Consider the following 20,032-nt stretch of genomic DNA (forward strand, 5'->3'; position numbering starts at 1 on the left):
AGCAAAAATAGAGCTGACATACTTTCATCAATCCCAGTTTTATTTTCTGCATGACTTTCAATGTCCTTAGAAAACCATTCGTTGAATTCGTCATGAGAATCAAATAGGGTTGGCATTATAAAGTGAAGTAAGGCCCACAATTCGGCCATGCTGTTCTGGATTGGCGTACCACTCAGCAGCAGTCTATTACGACAACTGAATCCAAGCAGAAGCTTCCACCTCATACTACAAAAAGTGAAGTAGATTAATCAGCGAATACAGGTATGACTGATAGTTTTATTTTATTTGAACATTTATTTCAATGTTAGTTATTTAACGCTAGTTTTTTCAACGTTTGTCGAAATTTCTTATAATATCATGAAAAATTTCTAACAAATAAATCTCAAACTTATTATCAACGGCTATTCTATACTTGAAATAAATACCTGCTTGTGCTTTTAATAGCCTGAGCTTCATCCAGAATCATATATTGCCACTTTATTCTATTGAAGTATTTGTAATCAGTGATGACCAATTGATAACTTGTGATAACAACGTGAAAGGACGCTTCTTTCGTGTGCAGATCTTTGGTCTCCCAAAATTGTCTTAGGATTTTACGTTCCTGCGGATTACCCCAGTAAGGTACTACCTTAAAATCTGGAACAAACCTCGCCATCTCCTGCTGCCAATTGTGCAGAGTCGAAGCTGGAGATATTATTAAAAATGGGCCCCAGACAGCTACAATAGACAAAAAAAAATTAGTAATATTTATTCCGATTGATAAGTGATCATATTCAAATTTAAGAACATATATATTCGTACCTATAAATATCTAAAACATTATTAATACAGGAATATCGATAAAACGGGCCTTGTTTTTCTCGGCTATATAAGTTTTTATCGATTGTTTGATTATCTATAATTTATTGTGGTCAAATTTCAATGAAGCTGAAATACTCACAGTACTTTTCGGCGACGTGACACAAGAATGCTATCGATTGAACGGTTTTTCCAAGACCCATCTCGTCAGCCAAGATACCGCTAATTCCCTGCAAATACAACAGTTTCGTGGATTGCGAAAAAATAATGAAAAATCAATAAGGTTAAACTATGAGTTAATATTTCTAGCACACTAAACAACGGAAATTTTCAAAATTTACACATTGTAAATACCTGATCATATAAATTAGCGAGCCAATTCATGCCCTTCATTTGGTAGCCTTTTAGATTGCCTTGAAATATGGCGGGCTGCGGATGTTCGAGAGTTTCAGGTGTCTCACTCAAACGAAGTTCTTGCGCGGCTGCTGCGGTATCAAATTGGCGGGTGCGCGCCCTCTCACTGTCAAATGCTTCGACTGCGTTCTTCTTCGCCTTGTGTTTCATCAGTTCACTGATTCAAAATATTGGTTGATCACATTTGAACGATTAATCGGTTCTAAAGAAGCAACATTATAAACAAGTGTATCGTACTATTCAGCGTAAGTCCTGTGGCCTTACATATTTAACTAGAAACATCTGATAATAAGATTAAGATAAGACGCACCAGTCATAATCGTCAAGTCCTATGAGCCTGGGATTTTTTTCTTCGTCTAATTGATTGAGAATTCGCAGTTGTTCTTCCGGTGATGCCTTTCCTAATTTTCGTGACATAAAGTGAGCGTACAGTTCCGTTTGTGTAATTAAAAAATTCAGCTTTCTTTGTTGCCGCTTAGCCTAAACACATGAAATGGAATTATTAGATAATGAAAATAACATTAAAATAAATTGCATCCTTCATATTTACCAATCATACTCAAAATTATGTTCGAAGAAGAAACTCGATTTAAAATAGATATTAGTCATAAACTTCATTATACCTCAATCAGTTCCACATCCATTTTACGCTGCTCTTCGGCCTCCTTTTCTAATCTCCGTCTAGTCTCTCTTTCGACACGATCATAACGTTTCCAATAAGACTGCATTTCTCTAGTCAATCTTTTAGCACGCCATATCGTTTCCTTCATGTTTTTCTGGCTCTAAATTGGAAACGTCAGATTAAATTATTTTTCCATACCATTGCATTGAAAATAGAAAATGCACATAGTCACGAATGAAACCAATTTCAACCGTTGAAATCGATACTCCTTCCACACATATGTATGTATATTATATATTACACGTAGATTTCAGCACTTACTTGCATGGCTTTTTGTCTGCAGTATTTCATACAGTGCTGAGCAACCTTTTTACAACTGATTAACATTTCTTTATGATTATTCGTTTTCGCTCTTTGAACTTTTCCCAATTCTTTTTTCGACATCATTATCCAAATTTTTCTTCTCCTAATTGCCATTACCTCTGGACTTTTGTTATTGTGTTTTTTTCTACATCGTTGTCGCGGCTGATGTTGAATCAGTGCATCAATTTCAGCTTCGTCCAATTCATCCTCTTTCGGTACTACACGCTCCCAATCATCTTCTGGATAATCATGTTCCTAGAAGGAAAATTGGCAAAAAAATATCAAAAATTACTAGGCATTCATGAAAACTTTGTGAGTAATTTACAAACTAAATGATGATTATGATTCATCGATGTGTACTTACTTTATATTCGTTTGTCGCCCTGTGACGAACAGTTTTCTCCTTTTTGAACTTCATAACCCTCTTTTCCGGTTTTTTCTCTTTTTTCTTTTTATTGCCAATAATGAGTTTCTGATGCTCTGGAAATTTATCGTAGCTCGACAACAAACCAGCACCATAATACTGATATTGTATATTCTGTAGAAAAGAAAATTTGGATAGCAAAAATATCTAAATATCTACTGAATTACGTTACGTAGCACGAGTCATTTTATCTGTGGGAACTATAATGCCATTTCTCGTACAAGCAAAGTTTACCGCCACTATTGCTGACCATTTATTAGTAGAAAGTACTAATACTGAGAAAAAAACAAGACTCACCTCAGGCTTCTGGTAAAACCGACCCTGATATTTTTTACGCAATATGTGAAATTTTAACATATCCTGAAAATCTTCTTCCGTAATCGGACCATCTGTATCCGATTCAGACACAGAACTGTCTGATGAGTCGCTAAGTAAAATGTCCTGCAGCCATCTTCGCTCTTCGCCAACACTGCTCATATTATATAAGCGAAGTTTGTCGATTCTTTCATCTGTAAGTATAAAGGTAGTACAATGAAGTTATCCATGTTCACAGCAATGTAATAATCAATCATTGTCTTAGCAAAACGAACCTTCTTTACGCGAGACTACATCGTTGAGGTAATCTTCAGATTCATCTGATGAGTCTGAGTCATCCGTTTTATCATCATCACTGCAAAAAAGACGAAAAAACCTTTGAGTGTTTAATTTACCTGTAAATGGCATGTCATGAGTTAAACATATGTCATTTGGAAAACATCTATTAATAGTATACTATAGTGTGCCTAACGTATTTTAGAAGAATGGTTCTACATTTTTGTGTAGATCCTGAGATATATTTAAACAATTACGAAACAAATAGACACAGAAGTAAATTAATAAGGGTGATGAAACTTTCAAGTACCTAACGCGATCTTGAAACAATTCGTTGATTTCGTTTAAAAAAGGTTGAACATTTAGACTGCGCTCTAGTCGCTGCAGATGTAACGGCGGGGCGATTTCAGCTTCCAACCCCATTGTGTGGACCTCTTCACTCATTACCGGTATTTGCAAAGATTGATTCTCTGTAATAATATTATCATTCATTAAATGTTGTACGTCATTCAATTTGTAATAGAAGTAGTAAACTGAAATGCATTTAAATATAACAAATTTAGGTAATCTATAAGTATGTACTCAATACTACAAATTATAAAGTTTGAACATTTCAAATTGTGATTTTTCAAGAATTGTATCATCTTCGACATGCAGAGTAGTTTACAATATAAGGAAAAAAATTATATCATATAAGCTCATAGAATCTAAATATCTACGAACAGTTTCCAATCGGATTTAGTCAAACTTCAAAGTAAATCCCACGTTTCAACAGCTCGATTTATGAAATTATTGATTTCCGTACTGATACTGTAATTACTGCAACTTGATGACATTGAAAATTTGTATGAACGATTAAACTTCGATTCACATGGACAGCAAGCCTCTCAAATACTACCAATGACAATAATTCAATGACAAAATATTTTAAATACTTCGATAATCATCGAATAATTTATACGTTAGCGTTTGTGGTTTTATTCATCCCTCAAATCCAACAAAATAAAAAAAAAGTAGGTAATAACATTTGAGTAAAATTCAACTAATCTTTCATAGATAAGTGCATACTGACAACCTATATATACATCTATTAAGCTACTGTTACATGCATCGAAGTTCTTCATTCCATGAAACAAATATCACTAAAATTGAGTGAAAAAATTTACTACCATTATAATTAACTAAAACACGAAGGAAAAAAATTGACAGCTATGTAATGCTGCCGTTTAAAGCAAACTACAACTTTTTTGGACAGTGCAATACAAAAATGTATCGTTTATACAGTATCTAAACAAGATTACTAAATCACGTGAATTTAAACTAATATGGCACATTATCTACTACTACTTTGTAATAATTACTTGAAGAAAATACATTTTTCTCAATATGCAGACGTATGCATTCAATGCTAACGCAAGTTTTTAACTTTTCAAGATCATTTGTCTAGCTTCTGGCTCCACAATATAATATTAATGTTAATGACTAATGAAAAGTTTCATCCGCTACCAGAAAACTAGTTTCAGAGGGGTTCATGTTCACCTTTGAATGTACGTGAACAATAACTATGAGAATTGATCATATGTTTTCATAGGTATGCGAGCACCCAACTGTGCACAGTTCAAAAGTGAGCATGTTCAGCGTTTTGGGGATTTCACTTGAAGTGAGACGTGCTCCGAAGTCCAGATCGTGCAGCCCTGGTTCTATGTTTGGCATCATCAAGTGAATTGAAGAGAAATTAAAGAAGCTGGAGTAATACTAAATAAGTAGAGTATTGCAAACGTGCCCTTTATCATTGTTGCAACAATGTCGTTGATTATGGCATACCAATTAATGGTAACATACAATATTAGCGCATTTGCATTGCGTCAACATTTATCCACATTATTTACATTACATAAGGCAAAATTACATGACAAATAACACGAGTGTGGTTATATTAAATGCGAATATATTCCATAGTTTTGATTCACGTACTGTTTGGTTAGAAACAGCCACACTTATTTCACACAAAATGTGGGCGCGGCCGCTGCAAAACGATCCTCACATGGAAATTAGATATCTCAGCCCGCAGGAAATACATAATAGAAAGGAACCTAGGCAACGGCGGCATTTGGCGTGCCATAAAACGAGGGCAGGGATAGGGCATATTGTTGACCACCATTTTTGTTTTCAGTAGATGGCGCTAAGGGAGATCGTCATCGTAGTCTCGAACCCAAAATCACATTCATCAATATGTATAACTTCATCGAAATGTTATCAAAAAAGTTATACAAAACCAATCATCGAAGAACTATATCTTCCTGTAAATTAAAAAAAATTATCAAATGGCTAAAAGTTGTTGATTAAAATGATGAACAATGGACAAAAATATTTTAGTAGTACGATTGCTAGCGGAAGTAGTCTCGACATCCTTATCGCGCCAATAATTTACTTCAGTAAAAACGTACAAATCCTTAGTAACAAATAACGCTAAATGTAGTAAATTATTTTAGAGATTTTATCGATGTACTGGATAAAAAAACGAATTTTATTTTATCAAACATATCACCTTCATTGACAGCACGTGTGGTGTCGAGGCTATGCATCTTGTCGTGTCGGCCCCGTTCTGTTTCCGTTGTTTCCGTTGTGCAGGCGAGCCATCTTGCCTTAGACGCCGATCGTTATTAGTCTGCGTATTTTAGTGAAGTTTGCGCATTAATACGTTGTGCAACGATCAATTAACGAACCACGATCAAGAACTAAACACTCAGGTAAGGTTAACCCTCGATTTGTATGATTTCACTCTTTATTTTACGAGATATTCGGCAAAGACAAAATCACGGTCCGTATGCGGCATCTTCGTTACCATTTTACCGCAACCTAGCTTCCATGTAGCCGCTGATTTGCAAACAGACTCGTTTTGTCACACTCGATTCGATAACTAATTTGGTTTGTCCATGTTGATGGAAAGTGGTGTTTTTTTTTCCATTATTTCAGTCTCATTAAAATAGATTTATCGCTGAGCACACGTAATTTACGTAGGTATGCATGTTAGGAAGGGAAAGATACATGCGCAACGATGCGGGAAGTGCGTGTAGCGGCGCTAAAATGTAAAATATATTGTCACCTACTTAAAATCTAATCGTCATCCCATCACGTGATATACATAATCTGCATTAATTAGATTGAAACATTAAAACATGTGAGTGGGCTGTAAACTGGTTGTCGTACATTAATTACGTTCCTAGAAAGTTCGGGAAGCCGCTTTTGGTCACTGAGTATCAATACGGTCTCCGCGTCAATTTCGTCGATAATTCACCCGCGCAATCGTCAATATTGTAGAGTGTAAATATAGTAGTCTGGGGTTTCCGTTTTATTGCTCGCAAAATCCAAACAAACTGCGTAAGAAAAACAGCAATAAGTCCAGATGCCCAAGGTCGCCGGCGTCCATTTTCTCCTAATGGATACGCCGCGTGCAAACAAACACGTTGGCAATTTGTTATATGGTTCATTATGCGGGAGCGTGATTCACATGAAAATTAATTTTTCTTATCTGTTGCAACCATTTTCTTTTTTCTCACTTTTATCAATTCCATGCGTGGAAAAGTACACGATGGTTGGCTTGATTACGCAATCTGTAAATCCACCGATTTTACACGGTCGATGTGAGAATTTATGAAGTAATCACAACTTGGCTTATCTTTTGGACCACTGATATCAAGAAATTATATCGTCAACCACTTTACATTCTTACAAGGCCTATACAGCTGGTGTTATCCTCACAGCATCAAAAGCTTTTCTTGCATTACAAACTCGAAGATAATCGAACTAATTTTACACACGCAAATCTGTGTAGAGTTTTTATTTTATTTCAATCGTGTGTATTGATTTTGAAAATTTAAATACAAGTCCATTATATGTGACAAAAGGATTTGATTTTAAGAAAACCATGCAAATCCTTAATTTGCTGACAAAGTTGGAGATAAATAATTTTGTGCTTGCGACATTGATGCAAATCGCGGACTAAGAACTAGATTGAATACTATGATAGTTTTTAGCCCCTATATAGGCCTCTCTTTTACAAAAATCATTTCATTCGTAACAACGGAAAGATGAGCTTCAACTTGATACAAAAAATAAAACTCGCACCTAATAGCAATTTTTTCAATGACTGTAACTTTCAAATGTGTATAAAAAAGAAAACAGTTTTAAAAAAAGAATAATTTGTGAATATTAAATGCATATTATGTTATGTCATGTGGATGAGTGGCAGGTTCCCAAGGAATCCTGTTTTGTAAGGTGTTTTTATATTTTCCTTTAAGAATGAGCACCCGAGTATTCGTTGGTGGATTAACATACCGGGTGCGAGAGCGCGACCTTGAGAAGTTCTTCCGGAAATATGGTAGAATCAAGGAGGTCGCTATGAAGAACGGATTTGCCTTTGTGGTAAGTCTAATGTGAATCAATTGTTTTTTTACAGTATGGTAGGGACAAGGGTCTATGTCGGTGGGCTTCCATACGGCACCAGGGAAAGAGACCTTGAGAGATTTTTCAGAGGCTACGGTCGATTTCGTGATGTACTCATCAAGAACGGTTACGGCTTTGTTGTAAGTATCCGTAAAATTTAAAACAAAAACTCTGTGTTCTGCTTTCTTTACTTCCAATTTTCAATGCTTCAGAAATTATGTAGATCTAGTTTATTTTCTTGCATCGCTGATTTATTTGTTTTCATTTCCTTATTTCCTTGATATTAACGACTTCTAATTATTGAACACAACTCTTGGCTTAGAGTTTGCAAAGTAAATGAGCTAAAGCAAGCGGAACATAAGATGATAAAATACGACCGTTAATCCATGACCTGCCCTGACCCTCGCACCATGGTACTTGTGGCTGCTTAAACGAGAGCTGTATGCAGATAGTCGTCAACCATACTGCAAACCTTGTAAGTCAATTAGGATCACAGAAACCAAGGTCTAGCTGATGTCCATCAAGATGTTCATTGTGATGTTCAAAACCTGCTTCTTTTTCTCTGCAACAACGCTCTTCTACCGATAAATATCAAATTCAGCTTTTCAAAATAATGTAATTAACATTATTATCTTACCTGTCCAAAGATGGTACTATTAATTTAACACTTTAAACGGTTTTGCATATAATATCTGCTTTTTTCTTGAGTTCCATTGTTTTAATTAAATGGGTAAATGTATAATTCTTATGACAAATACATCATTTCACAATAAGCCTCGACAACTTCTACGTTTTCTGTTCAGTGGGAAATCGGTATGTTCTATCTTAAGTAATAAGCTAAGAAGATTTATTATTTTATTATAGGTCATTTTATTACAATGAGATTCGAATGTTTAATGTAAATCGCCCTGTTGTAAGTTTTTTAAATTACAAATTATCAATGTAATATATTTTACAATGTTGGGGCTTCGTACGTTTCTTTACTATTAATTTTCATCTTGTGAATTGAATGCCCCTATCTTGCAGTAATGTGCATTTTTTCTGGTTTTCCAATAGGAATTTGACGACTACAGAGATGCTGATGACGCAGTCTATGAACTGAATGGAAAAGAGCTTCTAGGAGAAAGGTGAGCACATGTTTTTTCTTTCTTTTTTTTTCTCATTTAAACTGTTTAACATACAGGACATTATCCAATTATCATCGTCAAAGTACCAAAGTCAATGTTTGTTCAGCAAAATTGAGAATATTGATAATTTTGACGATGTGTGATGGTGGCCAAAGTATCCAGGTTTTCGATACCCAATACCTTTTGATGCGATCAAAAGTGAATGAACTCGAATTACTCGACATTTGATCATTTGCAAAAAATCAAAATTAAGCAATCAATAAATTTTGCTAATGTTTGAAAGATAATTAAATTCCTTTGAATCTTATTTGAACAATCGGTAAAGTTCTTCAAATGGATATTAAAATTGTACACTTTCGTTGTCAGAACTTTATTCTTATCAAAAGGATTGGACTTGTAAAACCAATAAATAACTGATGATCAGCAGACAGTGCCGCAATACTTGGATCGATGATGTATTAGTCATGTTCTTACTATAGAATCTAATGAATTATGGTTTATTCATACTACTCGTATGTTTGCTCGGTTTCTGCACAATATCAATAATATTGCTTTCAATATAAGCAATATAGCCACATCTATCCAAGAATATAAAGCCATTTAGTTAGGTGAGCAGTGCATAAGGTGAATGCGTTGTAATTATTTTTGCTGGTAATATGATGGATCTTGTTCAAACTGCATTGGAATTCAGTAGACTTGAATTAACATTTTTGATGAGATTGAGTAATGTTACTCGATAACGCTGTTGTAATCATAGGTAATGATGATCGGTACGACCTGGAGATTCCTTATTTAAATATAAATCATGGAATTCTTTGTTTTCATTGATTCTAAAGAAGACTAACAGGATCCATCAAATGATATATGTATTCTATTTGCGTGTATAATGTGTGCAAGAAATGTATGTAGTTGAACATCAAGTGCTATATCTTGCTCGAATCACTCCTTAATCTTTCTTTGATTATTTGATCATAACGAAATTTGATGCTTTTTATTAACGAAATTTCCTAAAATATATGTCGTATTATACAGTATTAACAATTCACTTTCACAGTGAATCATTGATTGAAATTATGGAATTATATTCAACATACTGAATTTTAAGACTCAAAGTAATTTTGATTGTTTTTGTTCTTTTTAAAATTTTACCCTGCCCGATTGATTTGTGATTTGTTTCATGATTAATTGGTAAGAAATATGATGGAAAAGAAAAATGTTCTGTTATCGATAAAATTGTAGAGAATTTGGTTGGTGGAGAAGTTATATTATGAGGTATAAAATTCATATGGGACGTGGGTTAGAATAGTTGTAAATTGCAAGGAAACTAGCACATATAGGAGACGAAGAGAAGTACGTACATGGGGCAGAGCCTCAGAGGCTGGATGATGGATGGACGTACTTAGGTCTGAGACTGAGAGAGACTGATATATAAAACAGATGACGAGAGGAGGCTGAAGGAAAGCAGGGAGGATTTTTTTGAGGGAAACCATTTTAGAGTAAGAATTAGTCGTGGACTTAGGCGGGGTTTTGTTGGGTGTGTTTCAGAGTGGCGGTGGAGATAGCACGGGGTGTTTCAGGGAGGCGAGGCGACCGTGGCTACGGACGCTCACGCTCCTGGAGAGACAAGTAAGCATATCCAATGTGTCTTGTTACAGAATTACTGTAGAGAGGGCCCGGGGGACACCTAGGGGTAGTGACCAGTGGCGCTATGGTGACTCCCGTGGTGGTTATGGGGACTCGAGGCGATCTGCGTAAGACACGCTATCCTTTTTTTTATTTTATCAGTGCGATCATCAACCCCCTCCCCCATGCGTCAAGTCAAGCGTACAATACTATCCCTTGGAGTTTGTCGTTAGTAAGGATGTGCGAAGTTTTTCACAAAAATGTTACCGTGCAATTTATCATTTTCCCTTTAGTAAAAAATCTTGTAGATTCAACTGTATATCAATACTTCTACTAAGTTGAACGTGTTAAAATATTTCCTCTTTTTATTTAACAGCTGTTTTAGCGCTCTTGTTGCATTCAGTATTTTATGTTAATTGCATTACCAATGTATGAATAAACTAGAAGTTTTATTTCGCAGAGCATCATTAGGGACAAGATCTAACAACGGCATTAAGGCTTGACTGATTATGCAGTGTACTGAAATACAGTCAGGTGGTTAATTTTTTTGCCCCTCCCTTGCTTTCATCCCTAGTAGAAAATGCGATTATTCAGATTTGAGGAATCAATGAATTGTGTGAATAGAGCTCTAGTTTATCATTGTTTAAGAAAAATGAAAAAGGAAAAAATCCTGCATTTTAAAAATCCTAATAGTCTGTCACATGTCATTCTTTAGTGAAGCTATTCAAATTCCATTCTTAGATGACTGCAGAAAAAAAAAACACTTGCTTTTGCTCGTGAAGTCAAAAAATTGCACAGTTGAAATAAAGCAAGAAAGGCGAGATAAACTAAACTCAGCTGATATTAAATCATTTTATAATATAAACTAGTGATGAGTTATACCGGTGCATTTTAAGTCGTCGATTTCGCACATCCTTATTCTGGGGCCAGATATCATAAGTATTTATCTATTTATGTCAAAATATATTTATAGCGCGGAATTAATCTCATGTTTAATATTTTTCTTTATTTTTTTCAACCTAAACCAAGCAAATGAATTTTCTACCAATCGTTTGTCTTGAACTTGAGTTACTCTCTCTTGAGTATACTTAGAATCTGAAGGCTGTTGAAACGCATAATGAAATGTAATTGAAGTTAGCAAACTGCTTAGAATACCCCTCCCAGTTTAAGTTTATTACAAGTAAAATGGTGGAAACTGATTGGCAACTAATTGTGGTGTGATATTGTGTTTGTTACAGCCGAGACGATATGAGACACGACAGGTACGCTATTGCTGCATTATGAGTAGATTTGATTTGATTGAAACAGGTGATTGAAATTGTGTGCCTGAGCAATGAGTGCCGATCTGTAGTTATTTGCCCAAGGTTTAACCATTGATCCGATATTTCTGTTCACATGACATCCCTTTTTGCAGAGATAGTGTGAACAGAAACACGAGGACCGCATCTAGCTACAAGCAATCATTGCCCAGGTACATACAACCAATGTTATGCATTTACTGATACAAATATTTAAATTTTGCACATTAATATAACTCAATATTTTATTCATATTTTTTTTTTCTTTAAATATTATTAAACTTAATAATGACAGTACATCAATTTTTGATAACTTTTATGAATACATATTTTTTAATACATGAAGTCAGGTTCAAGACAAACCTGCATGTTGAAAACCGGCATATATAATTAATCTGTCAAATTTCATTTTAGATATGGACCACCTACCCGTACAGAGTATCGTCTTACAGTGGAGAATCTATCGAGCCGTGTCAGCTGGCAGGTAAGCTGGAAAGAAACTAATAGAATACAGTTTGATTGTGAACTTGCTTCCTACTCGAGATTTGTTTATTTATTTGTAATTTTTTTTTTTTTTTTTTTTTTTTTTTTTTTCTCCAACCTTCCCATGAAGCACGTCAGAAGATGAAAACTCGAGTGAAACCAAGTTCATAAAATAGTAGATATAGGATTAATCATTTCTGTTGTTTTTTTAAGTTCATTTGCCCATTAAAACCGTGATCTTGAGATACTGTTGAGTTTAACAATGTACATTTTGATCAAGTAAGTCTATGGCGTTGACAAACAAAAAATGATTATTACTAAATTGAACAAGCGGTGAAATAAAATGAAACACATGAGCGAAGATATAATTAGAAGAAAGATGGAGACGGATTTTATGGAACTTTGTAACTGAGAATTTGACTGACTACCAAAAGCGTGAATAACTAAAGCAGACCTCTGATCGTGAAGAGTGAAATGATCGAAGAAGATACGGAATGGCAGTTAGAAATACCAGGCATGAATAACAACTGATAAAAGACAGAGGTTGATGCAACATATACAAGAAACAACAGAGTTCACTTTGGTGGATAACGCGAAGCAGGGTAGTACAAACGATGTGGGCAACGACAGGAGGATTTAAGATTATCAAGTCGAAGATCCGAACAACGAATCATTCCGAATAGCTGGAAGAAAACGGCCAAAGTAGATACCTACACCACTCACGGATGAGAACGAACGAACCAAGAAGAAAAAGAGTAAAATAAAAAAAAGAAATGCACAGACCAAGCCTTACTTGATCAATTTACATTCTATCGTTGCACTTTTCGGATGATTGGTTGCCTTTGAAAATAAAAAATAAGTAGAAAAACGTGAAAGAAAGTAAATAAAATGGTTCGATTAGAATTGATTGTTGAATATTACGTTTTGAATATATACAATTTTTTTTTCTTTACATTTGGCAAGCAGTTTTGAGTAAAAAAAAGACGAAAAAAAAATTAAATTGATGTTCTTTCCGAAGAGCCATGTCCTCTTCGCCATGGAGGGGTGACCGGTAGGGCCAATAGACTGATGATGTGCGATGATAGAGATGACGATGCACGCGATGGGCTCGCCTTGAGGTCAAGTGGCACCAGGTTGGTTCTGAGGTCCGGGCGAGAGCCAGAGCCACTGGGTTGAAAGCATACTGTGCGTCGCTCGCAACTCACCCCCACTACCCAGTGAAACAATAGGTTCGTCCGTGCTGTGAGCGCGTTATCACAGATATCTGGGGCCTATCAATCACCCCCTATCGCACTGACTGAAGTTCGCTCGCTCACTGGGAAACATCCACCTCTTGTGTAAGTCAGGCAGCGGCCACTCCGGGTACAGGGCGAAACCTGAACCTACACCTACACCACAGATCCATTCAACCCGCTCGAACGACCCAATCAAGTGGTGTGTCTCGTGTCCAACCAGTCAGTGTCTGGCCTTTCTCTCTGTTCGTAAGCAAGGTGGTGCCTGGGCCCAAGGTAAATGCGTCACCTTAACCGAGTGTATACCTCTATATACGTACATACCTGTTACTGTGCACAATAATAATTCATACAAAAGATAGAATATAATTAATGTCTGCCTCTGCCGATATATTTTCATCCCGGGTAATGTATATTAATGAACAATATATTATTATACATGTAATAATTACCTATCTTATATCAAAGGATATCCAATACTTGTCAATATGTATGTTTTCCACGCCAGCCTGCCATGCATACCAGGTTTAGGACATATCTAGGATGTAACTCTTCGTTTATCTGCACATCAGCAAAGGATTTGATACCTATTAGTGCAGATATTTTTTTTCTCTTTTTTTTATGTGCTCGAAATTAGGAATCTGCAATTTTTCAATCTGAATCTCTTTATTTTTATTTTTTAACGGATTTTGGTCTTCATTGGATGTCAAAATCCTTGCAGATGATTTCCCATTGCATTTTGTTTTGTTTATCGTGATTTACTCTATCTTCAATGTTCATGGGAGGTCCTAAAAGCAAAATTGTGATTTTGCATTCAGCCATTGCAATCCTAAGGACATTTTTTTCTTCACAGTATACATGTTTCAACATATACTACAAAAACAGAACATAGACTTCATGTTTGAGTATATTTTTCGATTAGACTTCTAAAAAAGAAAATACATTTTTATGTAATCCTTATGATATTTGTATGAGTTAGCATATGGTATGATACGGGATAAATTTTTCTTTGTGCAAATCAAAATCGCTTGTCACTGTAGTTGTATTAGACATACATTCGTAGTATTGACGCAGTACAAAAAACATTGTATAGCTAAGCTATCTGGAAAGGTTACGGATACGACGGAATGTGCCCATTTTGAGCAGCCTATCGTTTGTACATGTAATGAAAATGAGATTTCACCGAGATACATGGCTTGGAGAGCATGAAAAATGCTTGATGCCTGGTTCCCACACCTGACAACTTCAGAGATGAAATTAAAGATTGAAAAACAAGAGAGAATCACCTTTTGACATTGACTAAAATGGCATGTAGTCGAAGATTTTAATCTTCGCAACAAGGATGCGCTTTGAAGTACAGCCCAACTGAGATTATATTCGCAGAAATATCTACATGCCTCTGTTGAACCAAACTAATGCTACATCAGATGAATACATTCTTGATATGCGCGGTGAATCTCCCGGAAGACTACCATAGATGAGTCAACATAAACATCACAGTGCCTGCAATGAATTCTCTAAAAATACATACAGAAGATGTGATTAATGCATGAAAAATAATTATTTTAGTAGAATTGTCTATGTCCGTTTCGAATCACCATGTAAATACGTGACATTTTTTTTTTTTTTTCTTTCTTTTTTTTTTCCTTCTATAATTGACTGTGAAGTTGATTATGAACAAAAATGCAGATTTTTAAGTAATAGTTTTTAATTTATTCTTACCTATTAAAAGTGGTGCACGTGAACAAGATTTAAATTTCGTTGTCCTATATCCCAAATCTAAGTCTTGAAAATTTTAAATGATTTAAAATAAGGTGTGGAAATTTATATCATTGTCATGGCACCTAGTTCATTCTACTTTCTGTAAGCCACTCTGCAAAAAAGAGAAACAATTGCTTGTTGAAGATTTTTTTAGTCTTCGTATCATTTTGCGTTAAATTTTACAATGAGATCAAATATTAATAATATCAACACAAAATAGTAATTTTAGACTGAACATAATTTCAGATAGTGAATAGTAAAAATTTTTGCAGAGAGGATAAGAATTAAATTTAAATCAAATGTTGTCTCTATCATTAAGTGTTAGACACTGAGTTTTGATACTTGGATTTGCATTCAAAGAAAAGTTACCATAAATAGATACTAAATTCGAGCACACTGTTAAAACAGACATTTACGTAGTGACTGAAGCCAAAGTTGCGTTGAAGTTTTAGTATGCGGAAAATGAAATGAAAATAAATTAACTATTAACATGAAATAGTGCACATCGTTTGATCAGAATCACTCTATTTCAGAATAGGGACACGCCACAAAATTTCATGCAAATAATACTAAAAATTGATCCTAACAGTACCCTAATTCTTTTATTTGTGTAATGCTCAGGATTTGAAGGATTACATGAGACAAGCTGGAGAAGTGACATATGCCGATGCACACAAACAGCGTAGAAACGAAGGGTGAGCATTTTATTTAAAAATTATCATTAGTAAAAAAAAAACTGATACTTGTGATAAAATTTGAAATATTATTTTACAAAAAATCGTGAATAATCATTTTTTTCCTTACATTCGGTGAACACGCAAACTGATAATTGTTACAATATGCATTCCTGTAATCACCAACCACCGATTTTTTTTTCCTATCCAGTGTTGTCGAATTTGCCACATACTCTGATTTGAAGAACGCAATTGACAAGCTTGACGACACGGAATTAAACGGACGTCGAATTCGGCTGATTGAAGACAAAAGAAGAGGACGCCGTTCCAGATCATCAAGCTCGCGATCTCGTTCACGCTCCAGGTCCCGCTCCCGACGTCGTTCCCGTTCTCGCTCAAGGTAAATGTTATTAGATTCATTGAAAAAGAAAATGATTATGGAATCATTCATTTAAATTCTGTCTAGTTGATTCGTTTAGCACTTTAGTACATGTTCATCTTGTGACCTTATGTTGCTTTAAACTATACAAGACTTGACGAGAAGTTGGTATTATCTAAATATCAGGACACAGAAACACTGTCATCAGAAGTGGAAATTTCATTTGTTATTCTTGACTCCCAATCTTGCTCCACACAAACCCTACCTCTGGTCCGTTATTTAATTATTAATCAGAAATTAGAAATATAATCGTTATATGTCATTTATATGAACAATTGTGGTTCAATTAATAAGTGCAATATCAAAGCACTTGTGGACCACACAAATATCATTCGCATCATCAAATTGGAAAATAATCACTTATTTTTATACCGCAGAGAATGAGAATATTAATAAACTTAAACATTATTCGGTATAAGACAAAGGCTTAAAACGATTCATGATTTTGTTTGTGCCAGGAGTCGCCGCAGCTCACGTAGCCGTAGCCGACGCAGCAGCCGTTCCAAGTCCAGGGCACATTCGAAATCCAAATCAAAGTCCAAATCCAAGTCTCCTGAGCACAGCCGCTCTCGTTCCAAGTCCAAGTGAGTACCTCATCCCACTGTGTTTATTTTAGTAATTTGGTTTTTTTTTTCTTTACTTTTTTTTCTGTCTGTGGTTTCTTATTATTACTTCTGTGTCCAGGTTTATTGTTATACGTTGCTTTGGGCTGGTTAACGACGAATAGCTCCGTTACTTAACTCTGCTTAATGTTGCATTTGTGTTCTTTGCTTGTTGGGTATCATTCTTCAAGATTTACTTCCGTTCTCTTTATTTGAAATATAATTTTGCAGATCAAGAGACCGCTCAAAGTCCAAATCTAAGTCAAAGTCCATATCCAGATCTCGTTCTAGGTCCAAGGCTGAGAGGTCTAAGTCCAGGTCGCAGTCCAAATCCAAAGCCAAGTCCCCCTCAAAGTAAGTCTTAAGGTTAAACCCCCCAATTAAATAATAGTATTCGGCCATATTTTCATTCTTCTGTACTCTGTATTGGTACCCACGTAAAATTTGAAGCAACAAAAACACCTGTAGAAAATTTATTATATCTCAAAAATATCTCAAATCGTTTTTATTTCACGATATATTGCATTAAGTCTAGTTTCTCACATCAATTTGTCTCGCATTCTTTTCTATTACTCAAGCCGCGTACACGCATGTGTTTTGGCCAGCAAAAACTTGCGCTTATTGCCAATTGGTGTTGCATGTTAATAGATCAATTAATCGTCACTGGGCAAAGTATCAAATAATCATACAAGATATCTTGAATCATATTCAATATTTTCTTTTAATCATGGTCGCATATTATTTAATGTTGGCACAACCCGCAAAACCAATTGACTGGATGACCATATGGACAATCTCTCGCGTCTCTTTCTTCTTCGATATGCCCCTTTTGTATTGAGCTCTCCTGATTGCACTGTTACTCTACTTGAACCGAGTTGAAGGTTCTCTTAGGACTGAAGATGTTTTAGGAGAGGAAAGGTTCGGTTGGTTTCAATTTCTCTGAATTGCCAACGGTCCATCATTCATGATGCAGGACAGTAAAATTTTTGCTGCACAAACATCCTGGTGTTCATAAGGTTTACTGAAAATTACTTGTTCTGGAAAATTCTCTATCCAGATGTTTGGAAGTGTCTTCAATCAAAGCTTTATCATTGGATGAGCTTAGAACCTCACAACTAGTTACTTCTTTGCACCATATTCCAGCAAACTAAAGCCCCCCCATCCTTTATAATGAGAACCTGTTATAATTTCTTCTTTTTCAATTATTATCATATTATGTTATGTGTAGAAAACTTTGCCACAGATCTGAAGTAATTCATAATTTTTTCATCATTATATGAATCGAATTTTTTAGTAACTGCCGTCATGATGTTCCGTGACTTTTTTTTTTCGTAACCTATTCAGAATAAAGTTTTAACACGAATCCGTTGATTTCATTCACAGGGACAGGTCGAGTCACGAACGATCAAGGGGCGACAGATCCAGGTCACGATCAATTAGCAAACACAGCAAATCTCACAGTCGTTCTCGTTCGCCAATGAATGGTGACAAATCGCCGGAAAAAGAGAAAGACGATTGAACATTATCCGTCCCTCTCTAGATCATCGTACCGCACCGATACAATATTCCGTTTGAATTACAATATTGGACCTGTGCGCATCGCAAGATGGCTTGGAGCGTATCGTTGTGTTTTTTTAATACTATACTTGATTAAATCCAAGAAGCCACTTTTCAATCATTTTCCACTGTAACATTGTCTATGTATGTTACGTATTTTGTTAAAACTTATCAGGACATGAAATCACTCAAAAAAAAAATATTACGAACAGACTAATTATAATGATAATCAGATATTACCGATAACTTAATCTTTTTTTCATTTTATAAAACCAATTCACGTTATTTGGTTGCCTCCAATATCGTGAAACAGTATGAGCTCTGTTGGAACACCGTGTTTTTATTTTGTACCTGTAAGTCCAATTCTGTGCACGTTTTGTGTACCACCACAAACAATATAACATAGGTATTCAATGGCTTTTTGTATATATTCTTAATAATTACATTACCGTAAGAAAATAATGATATGTGACGTGTAACAAATTTAGGAGTAATTCTTACTATCAATAAAGACACCCAAAGCCGGATAACATTCCAGTTTATAATTTCTCAAAATGAAATCATTTATGCTAAGTTTTTTTTTTTTTTTTTTTTTTTTTTTTTCATTCCAGAATATTATGACGATTGGGCATAGTTCTAATCTGAGTATTATGTACCGATAGAAAAATTTCTACACACACTTATTCCTGCTGTTTCTCTGTATATTTGTATTCTACTGCTATTAATGTGTGCAAATGCATATTAGTATCTACTAATAGAAAAATTAACGTTACTAAATTTTTGCAGCAAGAGATAAAAGTGTGGACTCGACCCAAATTGTTTCGAAAATTATGATCAGGTTTACGATTTATGTAAACATTAATTGCACATCGCATAAACAAAATGAGAAAAAAAACAAATTGCGATAATCATTGCGATGCCTGTTATTGTATATCCAAAACATCCTGAATTATAGGGAATAAAATAGTTGTATTTTTTAGTGGTTAACAAAAAAATCGGAGCTACTGCTAACGGTTAAACGACGCCAAAACTCTCATATACCCAGTTCGTTGTACAAATTGCTAACTAAAATTAGAAAGAGCTTCGATATCATTAAAACAAATTTAACAGAAATATTCAATGTTCTACCACTATAGTTTGACAAAAATTATTAAAATCTTATACAGTGCACTCTTTCAACAGGGCCGCTTCCTGCTTTCATCATACTCTGTTGCTCTCCCTCATTCCCTGGCCCAAGTTTATCTTTGAAGCATAACTCTCACAATAGGGCTGTACAGCAAATACAATGGTTTGTCATTTCTATTACCATATAAACAAACTTATTCCCATTTAAACACACAATCTTTCGTGTAAAACGTTTGCATGAGCAGTTATATATAAAAAAAATTTTTTAAAAACACGTGTTAATACAATATTGATGCACAAGTATTCTTCCAGCCTAAAATGAGATGAGATTGGAGTCTAACCGATATGAACAATGTATCCGCGTGTGGATGAAAGGCTGGCCCTACTGAGAGTTTCCAACTTTTTCGTGACGCGAAGATAACTCCAATCCTCGGAAAATCGCTTCCCCTCTTG

At 35.1% G+C, this 20,032-nt stretch overlaps 2 protein-coding genes across 16 annotated transcripts in view; one reads left to right on the forward strand and one right to left on the reverse strand.

Moving 5' to 3' along the window:
• Window positions 1–5,512, reverse strand: part of LOC124303229 (chromatin-remodeling ATPase INO80) — a 37,212-nt gene extending 31,700 nt beyond the window's left edge. Inside the window, exons 1-13 of one of the 4 annotated variants that reach the window (XR_006907869.1) lie at window positions 5,187–5,508; window positions 4,752–4,912; window positions 3,523–3,682; window positions 3,212–3,291; window positions 2,919–3,130; window positions 2,562–2,735; window positions 2,156–2,452; window positions 1,836–1,994; window positions 1,523–1,692; window positions 1,153–1,369; window positions 941–1,028; window positions 426–717; window positions 23–225 (exon numbers count right to left, since the gene is read on the reverse strand). Coding sequence is in view for 3 of the 4 variants with exons in the window: in XM_046760198.1 (XP_046616154.1) it covers window positions 23–225; window positions 426–717; window positions 941–1,028; window positions 1,153–1,369; window positions 1,523–1,692; window positions 1,836–1,994; window positions 2,156–2,452; window positions 2,562–2,735; window positions 2,919–3,130; window positions 3,212–3,291; window positions 3,523–3,682; window positions 4,752–4,791 (2,092 nt within the window). In the remaining variant the exon portion in view is untranslated. Of the gene's footprint in view, window positions 1–22; window positions 226–425; window positions 718–940; window positions 1,029–1,152; window positions 1,370–1,522; window positions 1,693–1,835; window positions 1,995–2,155; window positions 2,453–2,561; window positions 2,736–2,918; window positions 3,131–3,211; window positions 3,292–3,522; window positions 3,683–4,751; window positions 4,913–4,995 lie in introns of all 4 variants that reach the window. The other 3 variants (XM_046760198.1, XM_046760199.1, XM_046760200.1) reach the window with 3 other exon arrangements.
• Window positions 5,513–5,806: 294 nt separating this feature from the next.
• Window positions 5,807–18,984, forward strand: LOC124303240 (serine-arginine protein 55). Of its 12 annotated transcripts, none has more exons than XM_046760225.1 (12): window positions 5,807–5,962; window positions 7,514–7,637; window positions 8,715–8,785; window positions 10,441–10,536; window positions 11,647–11,670; window positions 11,823–11,879; window positions 12,121–12,190; window positions 15,804–15,877; window positions 16,068–16,256; window positions 16,754–16,879; window positions 17,129–17,251; window positions 18,281–18,984. In XM_046760225.1, the coding sequence occupies exons 2-12, from the start codon at window positions 7,515–7,517 to the stop codon at window positions 18,414–18,416; spliced, it is 1,089 nt and encodes a 362-aa protein (XP_046616181.1). In that variant the 5' UTR covers window positions 5,807–5,962; window position 7,514; the 3' UTR covers window positions 18,417–18,984. The 12 variants fall into 12 exon arrangements, with proteins under 12 accessions (XP_046616181.1, XP_046616183.1, XP_046616179.1 ...); XM_046760227.1 differs by lacking the exons at window positions 7,514–7,637; window positions 10,441–10,536 and adding exons at window positions 7,672–7,798; window positions 10,331–10,411 and having other exon boundaries at window positions 5,811–5,962; XM_046760223.1 differs by lacking the exon at window positions 7,514–7,637 and adding an exon at window positions 7,672–7,798 and having other exon boundaries at window positions 5,811–5,962.
• The last annotated feature ends 1,048 nt before the right edge of the window (window positions 18,985–20,032 follow it).

Source organism: Neodiprion virginianus, chromosome 4 (assembly GCF_021901495.1).
Source record: "Neodiprion virginianus isolate iyNeoVirg1 chromosome 4, iyNeoVirg1.1, whole genome shotgun sequence".
Taxonomy (NCBI): Eukaryota; Metazoa; Arthropoda; class Insecta; order Hymenoptera; family Diprionidae; genus Neodiprion; species Neodiprion virginianus.